We start from the raw sequence: 18,207 nt of genomic DNA on the forward strand, positions 1-18,207 counted from the left end.
ACTGTAGATTTCAATCGTCAGTGGCAGTTTACACGGTTTATCATTTCGTAATTTTTCAAGGCAGATCAACTGTCCAATTCCAGGATTTTTTATGTAAGCCAAGATTTGAGAAAGCAGATTTAATGTTATCGGACTGCCTACATTTTTCTTTATTTATATTAAAGCCGCGTTTTCAGAATTTTTGTGTTTACAAGAACGAGACTTTCTAATGGTTTTTAGATGCCTTTAAAATTTTGGATTTTTATTAATGTTACGCGTCAGATTCAACAAGTCGTCCTAAAAGTTTTGCCGGAACTTGTGTTTGTCATTACATTTTGTTAATCCGTATAAAAACGAAATTGTGTGACAAGCAATCGACGTACCAATTACTATAGCTTTGAAACAATGACTAAAAACCGTTAAAAACAGCGCCGCGGATGGCGATTGTGTGTATAAGGAGGGCGGTTTGTTTTCTCAATTGTTGTCTCCTATTGTTTCAGCCCTTCGGTTGCTCGCCATTGTAAGTCGCTGCAGGCTTCGCTCGCTAACACAACACTTCTTCTATGTTCCCAGGACACGCCAGATAGCAACGCAAGATAATCGTGCGGCTGGAGAGAGTAAACAATTATAAGTGATTTTTCCTCGACTCTTTAGTATAACCTCTCTAGCCTTAAAAGTGAGGAGTGTGCGCCTGGCAGCTGTCGCCACCTGATAGCACGCTACAAGTCGCCGAGTGTTTCTTGGACATAATTCCCAGCGGCTTTGAGCCAGATCCCTTTGCACAGGCGTAAAGAACTTTACATATTTTCCGCTCGCCGCACATGTCCGGCATGGAATCGCGAGTTCTCGCTTTCGCCTTCGGATTATGTTTGCTCTGCACTTTCTGCAGATCGGTGAGTAGTTTGCCTTCTTGGTTCTTGTTTAGTTTTAATGTATAGATAAGTAAAGCTTTGAAGATCGGTAGTTTATTTGTTACCCATCTCTTGGCTAAATCGTACAATTGGTAAAAGTTTTTATGAATTATTGATATTGGAAAGTTTTGTTGATTTACGTAGTCAATGTCCCAAATTTCATTTCTCTAGACAAGACATTAACGCGGCTTTATGCTAAGCAGTAAGCATAAGTGTGAATACCCATTTAGCAAGACCTTAGCATGATAACAACGCCTAATCCAACTACGCACACAAAAGTAACACGTGTTTTCGATTACTTTTAAATAGAGCTTAAATATCCAATCGTGATCAAATGGTGACGAATTACGTCCCAAATATCCCCATATTTTGTTCAAGAGTGCTAAAAATGTTTGTGTCAAAAACAGAAATGTTAAGTACGCGTTTCGGGCGATTTTCATAAAGCACAACTTAACATATTGTTATATTCTACACACCAAACTTTAATATGGAACATGATCTTCTCTAAACAAATCGTATCACTGTATACAGACAAGCGGCAGCCAAGTTTTAGGAACCTTCGAGCTTCGACTGGACCGATTCATCAACGATCAGGGTCTGGATGAGCGGGGACGTTGCTGCTCCACGGATGAGCCCCACTTCGATTCCGGGAGCCCCACGGCGCCCCAGTGCACCCGGCCGTGCCTGACTGCCTTCTGGGTGTGCCTGACCCACTTTCAGCGGCGCGTCGACCTCAAACGCGAGTGCACCTTCGGGGAAGTCCGCACCCCGGTCCTGGGTGAGAACAGCTTTGTGCCCAAGGCCTCGCCTTTCTTGAAAAACCAGCCGATCCAGTTCAACCTTTCCTACCGATGGCCGGTAAGTTTAATTTCTCGCATTTATGACCCTGGATTATAGCTATCATGGAAAGGTACTATTGAACACGTGTTTCAAACTAAAGCCAGTTTTCTTTGTTATATACCAAAATAGCCAACTATTGCCCACTAAAGCTGAAATTGAAGTTATATATGCATACGGTATAACGAACAAGGCCAACTTATGAGTTAAATTACTTTGAATTAAACATGAACATAAAATTACTTCAATATATAGCTGATTTTGTTAGTGATGGCTTTTGGGTCAGTCAATCTTTTTTCCACGGGTATTGCGTCTGCTTTTCATCTTAAACCTAGTTGTTAACCTTTTTTAAATCGAGAAATTAATTAAATCGGTGTAATTGCTCACCCCATGTTGCGCCGTTTATTCCTCTAATAGAAATCAATAGCTCTTTAATTTATTTTAGTCATTTATAGCAAATGTTTAGTTACTATAAGCAAAATTGTGCTAAGCTAGTGGTCCTCAACAAGCAACATAAATAAATACGGCTATAAAGTCGACTGAATGAAAAGGTGTCCATCGCCACCAACACTATACCATGCTTCGTTGTCGACATTCTAGTCCAAAAATAACACTTCCCCCTAATTCGTGTAATACAAATCAAGCTCTTAAGATTAGTTAGGCGTGGAATGTCACTGTTGGCGTTTCCACAAGGTTAAGTACGAGAGAATTAATAGTTAGGCATCGAATCCAGAAGAGGTAGTCTCAGGAGTGTTCTTAAGAAACGCTACAAGCAACCGTTACCGGGTCTGGGCGCAATAATACCCGGTTAATCCATGGACAAAGACTGGTGGCTTGTTTTCGTCGCAGTCCACCCTCGCCGATGAATATTTCATAGCTGTGTTCGTGTGTACAGAGCTCAGTTGGAGGCGTCGCGTGCGCTTATAGGCAAACTATTCCAATCTTCTTACTGGCTAAGGGTTCCAAATGGCCTTTCCACTTTCAGGAGGGTTATTGAGAGAAAAATGCAAACCGTGCAACCAATAAAATGTTTCGAATTAAATTAATCACGCAAACCTTAAACAAACAGTTGGTTCCAGGCGCCTGTTCAACAAATATAATTTTATGTTTTTACGATTAAGTTTTTAAATTTTACGCCTCGAGTGCAAATCTTTAGATTTTGCTTGCTACCAATTTTTGCCAATATTTTATACTATGGTTAACTAATTCTTTAGCAAAGACATCGAAATACAAAGTATGTGGAAAGTCAAAAATGGCACTTGTAACTACAATGATTAGTACAAATAACTTTATAATTTGCACCATTTGTATTAAGTAACACATTCTAGACAACAGTGAAGAATGTTGTGTGCTAAACTGACAAACATTTACTTCTCGTTGTTAAACATTTTACTTCGTAGTCCACTAACGCATTAAACGTTGTGTTGTTATCTCGTTAAATATTTACCAAAATTTCCGTGTTTGCATTGTTTAAACTCTAAAACCTGTTTGAAATGTTCTTACAGAAGCACTTTTCGTTGTTGGTCGAAATTATCCACATCGGCAATCGAACAAGCAGCCCGTTCGCCATTGGAAGTCGAAGGAGATGTAAGTGATAGAACTTTTTATTGGCTGTCCTAGAGGTTAAGCGTATATAACATATTTCATTAACCAAAAGCGATCCACGTTATTTCTTAATTTACATATTTAATTTATATTACTGGATTTAGGCAACTATGTCTTCAATACAAAAGCAACCCACAACGTTTCAAAATGAACATCAAATCCAAACAATGGACCTTTTTTGTTGTTGAAGAATATCGTTCGTAGGAATGTACTCTCCTTATTCAGCAAACGCATATGTGTAGAAGGTTAACGCATTCGTTGCGTTGATGTAATAAAAGGCACGCGGGAATTCGAATGTTCCTTGCAGTGGATCGCAAAACGCGGCTAGAAACGCTTTCGAATCGATTGAGTAATTAAATGCGCCCAAAACGTCCCTCGACGACCATTATTTGCTGATAAAATGTAGCTCCGCCTCGTCCAAAACCCGTGCCACAATAAGGCCGGAATGCCGTGTAAGCGCTTCCCTGAACATTGACTGCAAGTTCACCCAAGGCGAGGTAAGCGATGGGACAACGACAGCCATTGCGGCTACTCGAAATCGATTTGTCCGAGTCGAAGCACAATGATGCCATATGCCCGTCTAATTCAATAATAGATTTTTGCCCGCACCCTCCAGCTGGTCTATGGGGAAAATCGCGGCCGGCGCTTTTGTTTGTCAAAGTGCCGCCACCGCCGCTGCCGATTTAAGAGCGCCGCATAATCTCATAGCGGGACGTTGTGGCGCTCTTGCCGGTTTACGACTTGTTCGTATACTTATTGGTTCGCGAGCGATTTTCAATGCGGCTGCGCGATTGCATATTTCTCAAAAGTTAAATTTCCTATTTCTCCCAAATGTATCTAAGTAAGAACCAAACGGGCGGTCTTTACATAATATTAATATTAGCCCGTTTACTAAATTGGAGAGCAAAGCGATGTCAATGATGAGCAATTATTTTGTTAAACAAACATGTCTGTCTTTCTAAACCTTATGATATCCTTCGACACAAAAACATAAAAACAGCGTTGCCCAAACGCCAAACGTAGTTGATTTGTCACCTCCGCTATAAATAATGCTTTTGGATCGCACGAAAGCAATTGTTCAACTAGAGTATAACGTGAATACCAAAACTTTAATGAAATCACGATCCATACTATTCATTCTTCCCTTCCCTGTCCACAGCCTCTGGCCAAGTGGTCATTTCCAGTCTGGTGAAGAGCGGCATGGAACTGCCCAAAAAGGGAGACGAGGAGGACACCTGGACTGTGGGCGATCCATATATTCACCGCTCAAGCGTCCTGCATTACGCCTACAGGGTCCGGTGCCACCAGAACCAGTACGGCGATGATTGCGGCATCTACTGTAAGCCCCGGGACGACGCCTTTGGCCACTTCACGTGCGATGACCAGGGCACTAAGGTCTGTCTGCCCGGCTGGACAGGCGTCAAGGATAATCAATGCAAAAAGCGTAAGTTGGCCTCCACTTACGTGTTTGGGGTTTATTCTAGTTAAAGCTTCGTGTCTTTAAAGCCTTATGTTTAACGCCTCGTTCGGGTTTGTGTCGGTCTCTCGCTTTGTTTAGTTTTCAAACAACAAGCGGTGTTTTGTTTACAAAGTTGTAAAATAATCCGCAATATCTCGCGTCATATACCAATCGGATTTCAAAATGAAACCTGTTTGAAAGTCACTTTTCTTTCTCGCGGGTATACTTCGGTCTTCATTGAAAATCTATCACATCACAATGTAACGCGATATTAGAATCACGTGCGTGGGTCGATACAAAACCAGTCTAATCCAAGTATACGAAATCGCCTTAAGGCTTCTATTTAATCCTGTTGTGAACTAACGCCAGTGCGACACCCGCTTTTGACGCGGCGTGATTCGACAAATATCAAGGCACCGGCAAACCGACAGGCCACGAGTTGTTTTTATCATCTCCCTGTTTAATCGGCTTTATTCCGCTCCAGTTCGCACCCTACCATTGCTTTCCACTGCTGCAGTGGTTCCTTGATTCGCCGCCTCTGCCTTGTAGCAGCTTCGTTTTGTCCCATTTCGATTGGCACCGGGGGACTCGTTATTCTGACACAAGGCGGCCTTGCTTGTCTCTGTGTCCCAGATCCTCAGTCTCGCGACTAATGCTTTATTCTCTCTCTTGTTTCTGCAGCGATCTGCGCCAAAGGATGCCACCCCGAGCACGGCACGTGCCAGAAGCCCAACGAGTGCAGGTAAGCGTAAAAGCGTGCCACATTACCACGTGTTTAAGCGTTTAAAACTATGTTTCCTGAAGCTGTCCCCATTTTAAGTGTTAAGTAGGAGGTGCCTTTAGTAGGAGGTGCCTTTCCAGCCCATGAATACAGATTTATAAATTTCCTACCCCTCATGTGCAACTTTTCTATTTAATGTTTAAGATTGTTATGTTTTTGTTCTGGGCGTGGTATGTCCACAGTTGTTTTACTTGACTTTCTCGATTGTGCGATTAACTGACCTCCGGACTTTTCTCCCCACCCTACAGTTGCAAGCATGGTTGGACAGGAAGCTTGTGCGATCGCTGTGAAACGCTCCCGGGATGCGCCAACGGCAAGTGCACCGAACCGTGGCAGTGCAACTGTCAGGAAAGCTGGGGTGGCACCTACTGCAACCAGGGTAAGATTTCTATGCTGGCCACAAAAAATGCCTTAACCCACGATCAAAAATATCTTCAAGGGAGTAACGGGGCCTATGTTACGCCTTGAAGTTCTTAAGTAGATTGTAATTGTTCTGTTGTAGTTTGTAAAGAATCGTTCTGGTGGGATTGCAATTTACCTCAACGTTGTGTGACATTTTTTCATTCTTAACTATTGATGAGTAACATGCGATTCAATTCTGCTTCAGATCTGATTTACTGCACCCGGCATAAGCCCTGCTACAATGGTGCCATTTGCGTGAACAAGCCATTGGGCAGTTACACTTGCCAGTGTCGACCTGGATTTGAAGGGAAAGATTGCGAAAACGAGGTTAACGAATGCGCTTCGAGTCCTTGCAACAACGGCACCGAGTGTGTGGTAAGCGAAACTTGAACGTTTTTTTTTTTCGAAACTTGAACGTTTTTCACTTTGATTTAATGTGATGTCCGCTTGTTTGTGTGGTAAAAATTTGCGATAAGTAACCTCAGGTTGTGTTGGTGCCGAATGGTCCCCATGACATGAATTTACAAATGATCATAGGTCGTTATTGGTTGGTATACTTATAACACGTTACATTTAAAGACACGCATAAACAGACTAGGCTTATAAATATGTTTTTTAAAATCAGTTCGGGTCAATTGCACATTTCCCTTTGTGGCCAACCTTGTGAAAGCGCACTCTTTCCGAAATCACTTGAAGCCCTAAACTAACCCTTTAAATCGCAAAGAAACGCAAATTCGCCAATGGCGGCCGCCGGGTGTTTTATGATATCTTTCACCCCTGTGCTCGTGCAGACAGAGACAGATAGTGGGAGATAAAAGCGATAGCGGACAGCTGCCGCTTGCTATTGCCTTACCGGCAAATCTCTTGCGACAGTGAAAACCCGGCGCCCTTTCTAGCATTCCTTCCCGTTTTCCCACGATCGTTTTCGTGGGCAGTATACTAGTAAAAGCGATTGGGCGGCGATTTAAATGACTGCTCATTTTCTTCGCACCTCTCGTCGCCTGTGGCTTAACACGGGTCGCAAAAGGGCCCCGACCCTTCTTTGGGAGGTATTGTCATTTTTGCAGGACTTAAGTCTCGCCTATGCGCTTTATCGCCCTGGCCAGCCAGTTTACGTAAGTTTAGACTTCAAAACGTGATTATTTGAAGATCTATGCGATGCAAGCATAATGACGGCATTTTGAACTTCTGTTTGTTCGCACCCCATCTTAAAACTGCAAAATGTCGTAATGTAAATGGTTTTCTTTCTTCAAGTTTCATAGCGAATTGTATTTCTAATGAAAGTTTGATAAGATAGTTTTGTCCACACTAACTTTGTTTAAATTGCTTCGGCAATTTTATAGTTTTATTGCCAAAAACAGTGTTCTTCAGAAGCACTAAGGGTCTACATTAAAAGGCCCATTTACTCTTCCGTCGACCGCTTTGATTGGAAAAAAGTATACAGGCGCCATTTATTTTTGTTTCCTCTCGTTTCGGCGGTTTCCCTTTCCTTTAGCGTTGGGTTTCCCTCTTTGTCCCTGCGGATGGTGGGTCGACCAGGCGACCCTAGAAATGACGTCACAGCCTGTGTGTGCGTATATGCGTGTGGGTGTCGAATAGCCTGGTGTTGTCTGCGTCATTTCAGATCCCAGGCATATAGTAGTCCAATAATACGGCTCAGGTTTGCTATTCTGGTATTAACATTAGTCAAGTTAGTTCCTAATTGAAATAACTACCAACGTTTTTTAGCGGTTTATTAACAAAAATACCGTACAGAAAAGATTTGCCTTATCGAAAGCTTCTTAGTCAAGAAATGTCCAATCATTTTGCTCTTCCCATTATTATATACTTATTATATATTTAAATTTACGTTCCGTATTGCCCCTCATTAACGTTGTCTATGACTTTGCTTTGTGCTAGGACCTGATCAATGCGTATCAGTGCATCTGCCCGAACGGCATGTACGGCGAGAACTGTGACGCCGCCTTGAAATGCGCCGACCTTCCATGCAAGAACGGGGGTACTTGCCTCAAGGAACGCGCTGGCTACCGGTGTATGTGCGCTCCCGGATGGAGCGGCCGTCGTTGCCAGAAAGTGGACCCTTGTCACAGCCAGCCCTGCCAAAACGGTGAGTTGAGTTAGTTTGCGTCTACGTCGCTTTATTAACATTCTCGCTTTCTATTCTGTATGAAGATATTTTTTGTTGTAACGTTGACAGGGCTGTTGTACCAATTGCTCTAATAAATGTCTCGCCTTACATATCAGTTAAAATGTAATTATTTGTTAGATGGAAATTTTAATCAAGCAGTTTAGGATTTTTAATGGACCCATTTTTAATTTTGGTCTTTATCTGATATGGTTTACAATCTGTTTTACTAGCTAAATTAACGAATCCCGCGTAACCTGCATCTGCGCTGAAGCGACAGCATTTTGTTTGCTTGTTAAGCGCTACACGCGAGGTCCTTTATGTTAGCTACTTTTTGAACCATTTTGTGAAATAAAACTCTCGACAGTTCGCTGTAATGCGATCCCAACTTGCACTTTTTCGCGCCCGAATTGCACCAGAAAGAAAAACAAGACGGGTATACAAAGGCAACAGGGAGAAATAAGATTGCAGGGGCCCCCACTTAACTTCGGTCACTTTCCATTCTGAGCGGTTGGCATTTGTAAAGAGTCCAACAAAGTCTTTTGTGCGTCGTGAGCCTATGTTGATGACGCCGGACTGGAGTGGGTACGATAGGACACACGACCCGCGCTAAGTCGGGGGGACAAAACTCCCGGCGTCCATTGTGGCCGTTCGGGTTACATTTTCCCACGTTCGCTTCTTTATACCGGGCTGGGTCAGGCCCCAGTCCATCACAGGTACAGCGAATATAAACCTAATGGAAGTTTTTTGTAAGCGCCCAGCGCCGCCTTTTGTTCTTTGCGCCGGCGTGGGTTTATCCAGTTTGGATTTACACGGCCTACCAATTAGCGCGCTTTTGTCTTTGGTCCGGGCGCGCAGGCCCCTATTCGGCGCAACGGGATACCCTCAATTCAGGTGGGCGCCCGTGAGAAAGTTGATACGTCATCGTCGCCCGATTGCTTGCTTTGGCCGCGCTCCATAAAGAAACTGCCGATTTGTGGTTGGTCGGCCTATTTGTTTTGCCCTGTGTTTATTATTGCCGGCCCGTGATTAAATGAACGACGAATGAAAGAACGACCTCGTTTTCGTGCGCGAAACAAAATTTTGGCGTGTCTTGTTTTCGTCGCAAAGATTTAATCGAACGAGTTCCAGTCAGCAGCGCCCAGAAAAGTCACGAACAGACAATTTCGCCAATGCTTTTAACGCAAAATAATCCACGTTGACCGTCGTTGCATGTTTAACTGTTTTAGAAATCCGATCCCTTGTTTAAGGCCACTTATAAAGCTGAACATCTGTGCCTAGCTGTTTTGTCTATAAATAAGTTGTCTCAAAATTCCACCTTGCTGTTTATATACCGGGTCCAAGAAACTTATCTGACTTGCTCTATCGAGAAAAGCTATCGTCTATTGATTTTGTGTAACTTTTTACTATCACTTCGCTTCCAATAAGCTCATCAACTCTTCAGGCGCCCGTGTTTACTAAACAATTGTATGTTTTTATTCCAGGTGGATCGTGCAACTCCCTCCCGGATGGCGTGTACGAGTGTAGATGTCGGACTGGATTTACAGGATCCCTTTGCGAAGTCAGAGTCGGCGACTGCTCTGTGTTTCCCTGCGTTAACGGGGGATCCTGTCGTCTGGGCAGCGACGGCTACAGATGCCGCTGTGCCCCCGGATACGGCGGTGACCGTTGCGACGTAAACATCAATGATTGCGCTGCGTCGCCTTGCCGAAATGACGGCGGCTGCACAGACCTTGTGAACGGCTACAGGTGCCTATGTTCGCCCGGCTTTACCGGCAGGAACTGCGAAGTATACGCCGACGACTGCAGAGCCTCGAAGCCTTGCCTGAACGGGGGTAGTTGCGTCGACGGCGAAAAAATGGCTGTGTGCCTTTGCCAGGCAGGCTTTGCCGGGATGCACTGCGAAATCGCCAGCGCAAAGCAGAGCGACAGCTTCTCGGCCACGCAATGGGTGCTCATATGCCTCGGGGCCGGCATTCTGGTGCTTATTCTGATAGTGGCGGCCACTTGCCTTCTTTATCAGCGAAAGCGAAATGCGCTTTTCGGCCTGAAGTGCGCCGAAGACTCCCCACGAAGGCGCAGCAGCATCTACAGGGTTCAGCCGCCTCCTGGCCACATCGTCCCCACGACAACAACGCCGGACTCGAGCTGCGACAGCTGCACTAGCACTCTCTGCGAGAACTGCTCTGACTTCGGCAGTCCGCTGAAGGCCTACTGCGAATCCAGTTTGAAAGACATCAAGAATCCGCGACACTCGAGGAGTTTCTTCCTCGAGGAAAAATCCGTCGCCTCCACCTCCGCTCTTCCCAAAGCTCCGCTAAGGCACGACAAGAGAAGGAACAGTCGCTGCAGCGGCGTTGTTATGCGTCACGACTCATCCTCCTCCTCGGCCGTCCATGAACTTCCGTCTTCTCCCCCAACACGTCACAATGCCAGCATTCATTGCGTCACAAACCGACATTCTTCATCGCACTCCCACTCAGGAGCTAACGGTCTTCCAACGTACGAAGAGGCGTGCAAGGAGCAAGACACGCTGTTACAAAAGAGGTAGTTGTTTGTTTCCCACAATTTTGCTAATAACACAAGCCAAAATAAAGTTCCAATTGAAATACATTTGTATTAGCCTTCAGATCAATCTTACTTTACCGTTTCATTTTTGCAGCAGCAACGTGGTCGACCTTTCCGCCGCATCAGCGCTCACCGAGAAACGACTTTCGCGATACTCCCGGACTGATGATGTCACTACCTACTCGTGTGACGTAAGTTTAATTTTCCGTTTATTGCACAGTGTCGATATTTTTATAAGTAAATAAGTTTTTCATGCTTAATTTCTAAATGAAAACCCTTTTTATACTTCCGGAACTTTGATGGTTCAGGGTCGATGGATTAATTTGTTTTCAAAAAAACTTAATTAATAGATCCCTTTTTCACCGAATGAAATGTAGAATCGGTAAACTTTTCCCTGTTTTATCTATTTCTGTACTAAAGCTATTTTTTCACTTTTGTTATCATCTTTAACTGTTGATTATTGTATACCTTATACAATGATGTTCTTACTTTAATTACTTTTATTTGATGACTTAAAGTAAACTGATCATTATACTCTTCTGTTGCAGATTTGAGTTGATTCGACTTCTTGTTTCTGGCCTGTAAGAAGCCCAGCAAGATTTCAGCTTAACGCTTTCATCACCAAACCGCACTTAAAGGGAAGCTGCGGCTGCAAAACCAGCATGCGGAGAGTTTAGAAGGCAAAGGGAAGCCACACGAGGAATCGTGGCGTGTTATTGTGTTGCCAGAAAACCCACAATTTCTGCGGCATCAAAATTAAAACAAGCACTGATCTTATATCGTTTGTTTCTTGTTTGTTCGTTCTTCTTTTTCTAATTACCACTTACTGTATTCTCGATATTATATATGTTATTATAATTATATATAGCACTGTTAGCGCTTTAAAAGTAACAATGTTTTGCTACACACCCCACATATATATAAGCTCATAAATAAATATATATATGTACACACTGTTTAAGCAGCTAGATCTCCTTCCGCCAACGGGGCTGGTCGGACTGTTTTCTAATAAGTTTTGTAATACTACATTTGAAATGGTTTGGATACAAATGTGTATCTATAAAGAAACTTATGGTGCAAACGACATGCTTGACTTTCATCACCCTAGTACGAAAAGCAAATAGATTAAAGGTTGCCAATCATTTTTGCGCGTGCCTAAGGATCAGGGTTTCGCATGTTAGTTAACGAAAGGAATTTATAAAAACGTTTTATATTCTGAAAATATACATTTCAACCTATTATGTTTTCAAAGAAAAATGACAAGTCAAACTTTCCTGTTTAGGCAAGGACCACCAAGGCACTCATCATTGTGAAACATGATTTTTTACCCTTAAAATAAAATTGCTTGAAAAGGATTTCGGGGTGACAATTGTCAGTCAACCGAAAGCGATCCTTTACTGATGTATACACTGCCGAAAGCCCATCGTGCCAAACAGAGTATTTTTATTTTCCTCTGCTGATTTTTCATTGCGTATATTTGCTGCTGCTTACGAAACGTGACTCTCGCGATAGAGGGTTCGTTTTTCACCGCATTTTGCCGTTGCCCCTTTGTTGTCGTTTTTTGCCATCGTTTTTTTTTCCTTTTTGTCACGTTTTTCGCGATTTCTTTTTCCTATTTAGTTGTCTTGCTTTCCTATTTTGATTTCCAGCGCGGAAATTGTGAAGGCCAAAGCGTGTGTTAAGTACTACGGCACTTTTCCGTAGCGAAAGAGCAAGCGTCCAATACATGGTTATGTTGTTGCAAATATTGCGTTCGTTTGCCCGTTTATTTGCAGATGTTTCCTTTTTTCCCGGATCGCAACCGTACAAACACAGTTAAAATAAAACAAAACACGATCTTCTTTGGAACGTGCTGCTCTTTTAGGCCTACAGATGGTCAGTTATAAAAAATTATGATTTTTATCGAGATAGTGTCACAAATGCATAGCTTGGTTAATCTGCAAATTTTGAAGTGTTTTTACCTTTTTTTACCGCGGAGCCCCAATTTTTTTTGATGAGCTAGGTTCGAACAGCCCAGTATAGGTTCTAAAAATGTGCTTAATTGAAGGCCAAATCGATTTATAGCGAATGCAACAAAAGCCTTGGTTTCAGTTAAATTCTTAGTTTAAAAAATTCATTCCATTAGAATGATTAGATGGTGATTTAGGGATAGGCTAATATAGAGCTATTTTGACTAAAATTTGCCAAACAGTGACCGCCTCAAAATTAATACTCAGGAACAGCTTTTTTTAGATAATATATTTCTGATCTATTCGACATTAGACTGATTTATTTCATCTAATTCAGTATAGTTGACAAAAACACGACATATTTGTTTCAATTTAATACTTTGCTTATCGTAATGCATTACAATCTCTACTAAGAGAAAATTATATTTGAAAATTATGAACGATCTTATGAATTTTCGATTAGGAAAAACTTTATTAATATCAGTAAAAAAACGTCACTAAGCGAAGTTGGTTAGTTGACTTTTAGAGCTAAGCAATTTCACTGCCTTTGTAGAGATTTAGTTTAATGTCATTTATTCATCATCAGAATTTGGACAAGGGTTGTTGCACGCCATTTCAAAAACTTCTTAATACAGCTGCCGTAGATCCTTTTGCTTATTTTCTTTCAAGATAACAATGTGAACTTTTAATGTTGCGACAGACCTTGCATGTTCCATCTTCGTTTTATTGTTGACACTTTCGGAAAAAGACATTTTTAAACTGTCAATTTCGTTAAGCCGTGACGTAAACAGACGTAAAACATATACCCTCGCACATTTTGTCTTTATTATACGACTTGCTGTCACAACAACACCAGCAGTGAAATTTCTTTTGGTCGTTGTTACAAGTGTTGAGAATTTTGTTCCAATGCTGCACATAAAAAAGCGAAATACTTTTGCATAGCTCCTTCTATTTTTTGAATTTTGTAGTTTGATACCGAGTAGCTAAAATGTAAGCAGGTTGCACAGTCGTGACGTATGACGATTGCCAAACATGCGGCGCTACGTTATGTAACGTTGAAAGGCGGAGGAGCAATATTGTTTTATATTTAATCAATATGTTTGCGCTCTGTTTGGCGTTTAGCCCACTGTTGCTTTCAGTGTTAACGCAGTGAGGTTGATACATAGTCGCTTATTTGACGCATTACGAGTATTTCATATACCCTACTTCATCGAGATTCACCGTAACATTAACCTTAGGTTACGTGTTAAATTGTTGTTATAATAATTTATTTTAATACACAGAGCCTTTAATATTATTGGCGTTTAATTACAAACCATCTGTTATCTGTTCTGTTTGTATAAACATATGTCAGTAAACATTTTGGGCGATTAATTGCATTTTTGTCGTTTGTATGTCCGATCAAAAAGAAATAGCAATTAGATGAATAAATATAAAAGTAATAATACATACATGAATTCATTTTACTAATTTTTTTCCGGACCTAAATACCTAGGCATCTTGTATGTGTGTTTGGCGACCTGTCTACAGTATCTGTTAGTTAGCTGTGGGTTCTATTTAATTAGGGGAAACGGCCGAGTATTTCCTCTGGAGTAGGCATAATATCGAGTTTACGTAACACCACAATATCCTCAGCGTTCTCCCTAACACTGTAGTCTTATGCTTTGGAAAGATGAAATGTTGTATAATATGCTAAAGTAAGACCTGTCCCATATTCACCTGTGATTATTGAAAAAAAAAACGTTTTGAGAAATGTCGCTCAAGTGCTAACTTTCAGCGTTTTGTTTTACGGGGGTCATAAAAATTATTACACATGTCGTCCCAAAATTGCGCATAACATGACGTTAAACAATGAAACATATGTACATTGTACACACATATATGTGTGCTTACAACTGAGATTTAGACCTTCTGAAGCTGCTTTTTGACCAACGATTACGGCTTACATATCATTAGTATACCGAAAAGCCATTGCAGACTCGCCGAATCTGTCGATCAATGATGCAAGCAGAGCAGACTAAAAAAACAACTAGCCTGCAGTGAGGTTCGAACTGACGACCTCCGGTCAAGCCGGGACCGTCGCTCTGCCAACTGAGCTATGCAGGCTCAGAAGGGAACGAGTCGAGAAACAACCATACGCCAATGCTTGCTCAATCTGTTAGCACAAGCAACTTCATAATAAAGGGGATCGCCAGTATCAATGAAACATATGTACACATTTTTAGGGTGATGTTGTTGTTGGTCTTTAAGTACTAACCCAACAACCGTACAGTAGTTGCACAAAACACCTGGGGGTCCATGGACCCCGTTTGAGAACTACCGCGGTATAGGAAATGCGTGCAAACAGAATTTAAAAACGCGTTAATCACGTCAGAATTTACTTCACCCTTGCAAAACTTTCCTTCAAACTTGGGTGAACCTTTTACGATAAACACTGATTTGTAGTATTACTTTATACACAGATACCACCCAATAAAATTCTCAGCCGTGCAAGTTCATATATAATATATATTTTGACGAAGTAAAAATGACGAATATAACATCTACAGCCATTTGATAATAAAGTGTGAAGGTACAAATATAAAAATAGAACATTTCAAAGGGATTACACTTTTGAGTATTATAAAAATAAAACTTTAAGGCGTAAAATAGAAACCAAAATAAGTACAACAAAACACAATGCGGGCATTACTGCCTTAATTTTCGATTCACTTGGGAACGATGACATGTCGATGACCTCACACTACTGCTGTCCGTATCATCGTCGTTTTCCCTGAGAAGAAATGCAACGGGAGCCAGGCCCCTTCTGTTTCCTGCCTGTGAACAAAGTCAAACGTTGAAAGTAGGATTAGGCATATCTTTCTTGAGTTATTATTAACTTTAATTAAATAGGGGTCGTTATTAAATAAACCTGAAATGTAGGCCTACATGGGTGGAGGAGGGTACGGTAGTTGGTAAACAATAAACTTGTTGTTAATATGTGAGGTGTAGTTCGAAAACAAAATCAATACAGTCAGGCTATATTAGTGATAACATGTGACACAGTACAGCCGGTTTTGAAGCAGGTAATGAGGATGAAAGGAGGCGAGGTACCCACACATCGAGCACGGACTTATACGACGTACACATTTCGTATCTAAACTGATCACAGTTAACTGCAAAAGGGCGATAATTTTTCTTGATGGATTCTGTATATTGAGTGCAGTTGGATTAAAGTTTATTATATATTTTAAGTATGATTATACGTCTTGTTGTTATATGTGGATGTTTAGGCTAAATTTTTGCTAAGCCCGTTATATATTTTATAAAAACTGTTTATTTTGTTACGTTAGTTTTTAAATAAGGGACCTATTCTAGCTTTGGCAAAAAATGGCTCTAAATTTTTACGACGATCTCAAGAAAGTTTAGCTAATAATATTAGACATAAATTGCGGCACGATTTTTTCCATTTCTACTTTTCACATTTTTTAAGCCAAATAGCGTTAATATATCGTAAAAGACTATACAATACATCGATTGGCGAACCTGGACGTCACAAAAGCCGTCGGGTCGCGGTGACCCGAGAACAATGACCTTTGACCCCTTGTTGAGACTGACTTCTTCTTCGTGTGACTTGTACGGGCTGTCCACTGCCGGATCGTAATCGTACAGTACTCTCGCGCTGCGGATTGGACTGCTAAAGTCCGGACTTGGTCGATTCTAGAAAGTTTGATTACGAAATATATTGATGATTATTGTTGAATATTTAAAATAAAACAGGACTATCAATTCAAAATATCTATGTCACTGCGCATAACTGCATTTAAGTATTCTTTTGATACATAGTGTTTTTTATGTAACACACATTTTGGTCCAAAAGACATTTGCTTCAAATGTCACGTAAAGCAAACCAGAATGAGTGCCTTATTTAATAAAGTATTCAAAATAAGGTAATTTATTTTTATTCAAAGCTGAAATCTTACGTCATTGGCTATAGGAAATAGAAATCCCAGTTACAATTTATTAAATTTGCAGGTCAACATTTTAACTGCATGGTATAACGAGTTGATTTTAATTGTGGTTTGTGTAACATAAATGTAAAGTCGACTTTGGTTAAGAATTATTTTGCTGATAAGTCTTAACTAAAGTCTTATTAAATCTAGTTGGCTTAAATCGCTTTAAAACCTGAAAGTGTAGCCTATGTTAACATTGCAGACAGAGACGCCGCAGAAAATTTTTCAGGAGGGGGGCTATATGAATATATACACATAATTTAATTTAAATATTACACTAATAAACAATAATAATAATCACATTTCGAAATTCCAGAAAGGCAAGTGCCCCCCTTGCCCAACGGGGCGCCCATGATTGCACATGCAGCGGGGCGTCCATGATTGCACAAGCAGTGGGGCGTCCATGATTGCACAAGCAGTTTTGAAAACAACCTAATTCAAGACGTATATCAGTGAACCTACCGTGGCTGCAAATGTAGGGGTCTGGGGGCTGTAGGGAATTAAATGTGGGGTTTCAACTGTTCTGTTGTAGCTGCTGGAAAAGTCCGGACTGTGTCGCGAGGCATTCGATAGGCTCGGGGAGCCGATGCCCACCGTCGGAGAGAACATCACCTCTGCTGCACAGGATAAAGTGCCCACGGAGCTTACAGTCTTGACCTCTATGACGAGGTTGCGCGTTAGGTCAAGGTCACCGAGTATAGCCTGCAGGCGATAAAAAGTGTATATCGTTATTTCGCAAAACAATGGGTAATTTTAACACACTTTTTATTTATAATTAACACAAGTAAAATGTTTGGGACAGAAACTGCGGGATGTTAGAGCGTTACTGTGGTAACAGGAGGCAAATTAAGACTGATTTTTTAAAGAAGGCTAAGACTTTTTTCTCGAAAAATCAAATTTACCCAATACATCCTGCCACTGTAATTTTTCGACAGTTTGTTATCTCCGTGAATAATACTAAACAAATCAATGACCCAATTATATAATTTTGTAAAGTGTATACTACAAATTGGCCTTTAGTGGGTGTTTGAACTTCTTATATGTTAAAAAGCGAACTTTATCGACTTATATAAAAGTGTTGCGCACACGTTGAGCACCTGTCTATAGAAATAACTATATCATTGTGACGCAGGAGACGAAAGTATTTTATCATTAGGGCGATTATTTTTTGACTTGTTATAAAAATTTAAACCTTGTTCAAAATTTGTTATCGAATAAAAATGCACACACATCGTTTACAAAATAAATACCAAACTTTATTCAGTTTTTCGAAAACATGGTCATTCAGTTAAAAATTATCAAAAAAAATTAGTTTGAGTAATATTCAACGACAATTTAACTGTAATATATCTTCACTAGAGCAATGTTTATAAATGAATAAAAGACCATATGGCATTTACAGTACCTTGTTTGTATAGGCACCGGAAACTTGAACACGTCTCTCTTGGTCAATCGAGATCTCGTAACCAATCACAGGGACGCCGTTGCTACGCGATATCTGCACGAAAACACATCGTTTGACTTACTGTTTGTGCCACGACAATCGGAAAAAGTTATCAAAAATAAGGAAAATTTTTGTTACGTTGACACTCCATAAAC

At 41.0% G+C, this 18,207-nt stretch overlaps 2 protein-coding genes across 3 annotated transcripts in view; one reads left to right on the top strand and one right to left on the bottom strand.

The window, feature by feature from the left end:
- The first annotated feature begins 213 nt into the window (after positions 1-213).
- Positions 214-12,493, top strand: LOC146136634 (uncharacterized). Of its 2 annotated transcripts, none has more exons than XM_083395235.1 (11): positions 214-872; positions 1,422-1,748; positions 3,233-3,314; positions 4,492-4,776; positions 5,473-5,533; positions 5,821-5,951; positions 6,180-6,349; positions 7,874-8,081; positions 9,584-10,646; positions 10,762-10,858; positions 11,216-12,493. In XM_083395235.1, the coding sequence occupies exons 1-11, from the start codon at positions 801-803 to the stop codon at positions 11,219-11,221; spliced, it is 2,502 nt and encodes an 833-aa protein (XP_083251361.1). In that variant the 5' UTR covers positions 214-800; the 3' UTR covers positions 11,222-12,493. The 2 variants fall into 2 exon arrangements, with proteins under 2 accessions (XP_083251361.1, XP_083251362.1); XM_083395236.1 differs by having other exon boundaries at positions 10,765-10,858.
- A 2,643-nt stretch (positions 12,494-15,136) lies between these two features.
- The window catches only part of LOC146136635 (uncharacterized), a 65,909-nt gene continuing 62,838 nt past the window's right edge, over positions 15,137-18,207 (bottom strand). Inside the window, exons 55-58 of the mRNA XM_083396227.1 lie at positions 18,014-18,106; positions 17,128-17,310; positions 16,142-16,315; positions 15,137-15,433 (exon numbers count right to left, since the gene is read on the bottom strand). Coding sequence (XP_083252353.1) covers positions 15,305-15,433; positions 16,142-16,315; positions 17,128-17,310; positions 18,014-18,106 — 579 coding nt within the window. The 3' untranslated portion in view covers positions 15,137-15,304. The remainder of the gene's footprint in view (positions 15,434-16,141; positions 16,316-17,127; positions 17,311-18,013; positions 18,107-18,207) is intronic.

This window comes from Ascidiella aspersa, chromosome 8 (genome assembly GCF_963924565.1).
Source record: "Ascidiella aspersa chromosome 8, kaAscAspe10.2, whole genome shotgun sequence".
NCBI classification, from domain to species: domain Eukaryota; kingdom Metazoa; phylum Chordata; class Ascidiacea; order Phlebobranchia; family Ascidiidae; genus Ascidiella; species Ascidiella aspersa.

Excerpts from the sequence above, each read along its gene's own strand:
- LOC146136634 (XM_083395235.1), top strand. The coding sequence starts at position 801 with ATGTCCGGCATGGAATCGCGAGTTCTCGCTTTCGCCTTCGGATTATGT. Across the intron at positions 3,315-4,491 it reads CATTGGAAGTCGAAGGAGAT|CCTCTGGCCAAGTGGTCATT; the intron begins GTAAGTGATAGA and ends CCCTGTCCACAG. Across the intron at positions 5,534-5,820 it reads CAGAAGCCCAACGAGTGCAG|TTGCAAGCATGGTTGGACAG; the intron begins GTAAGCGTAAAA and ends CCCACCCTACAG.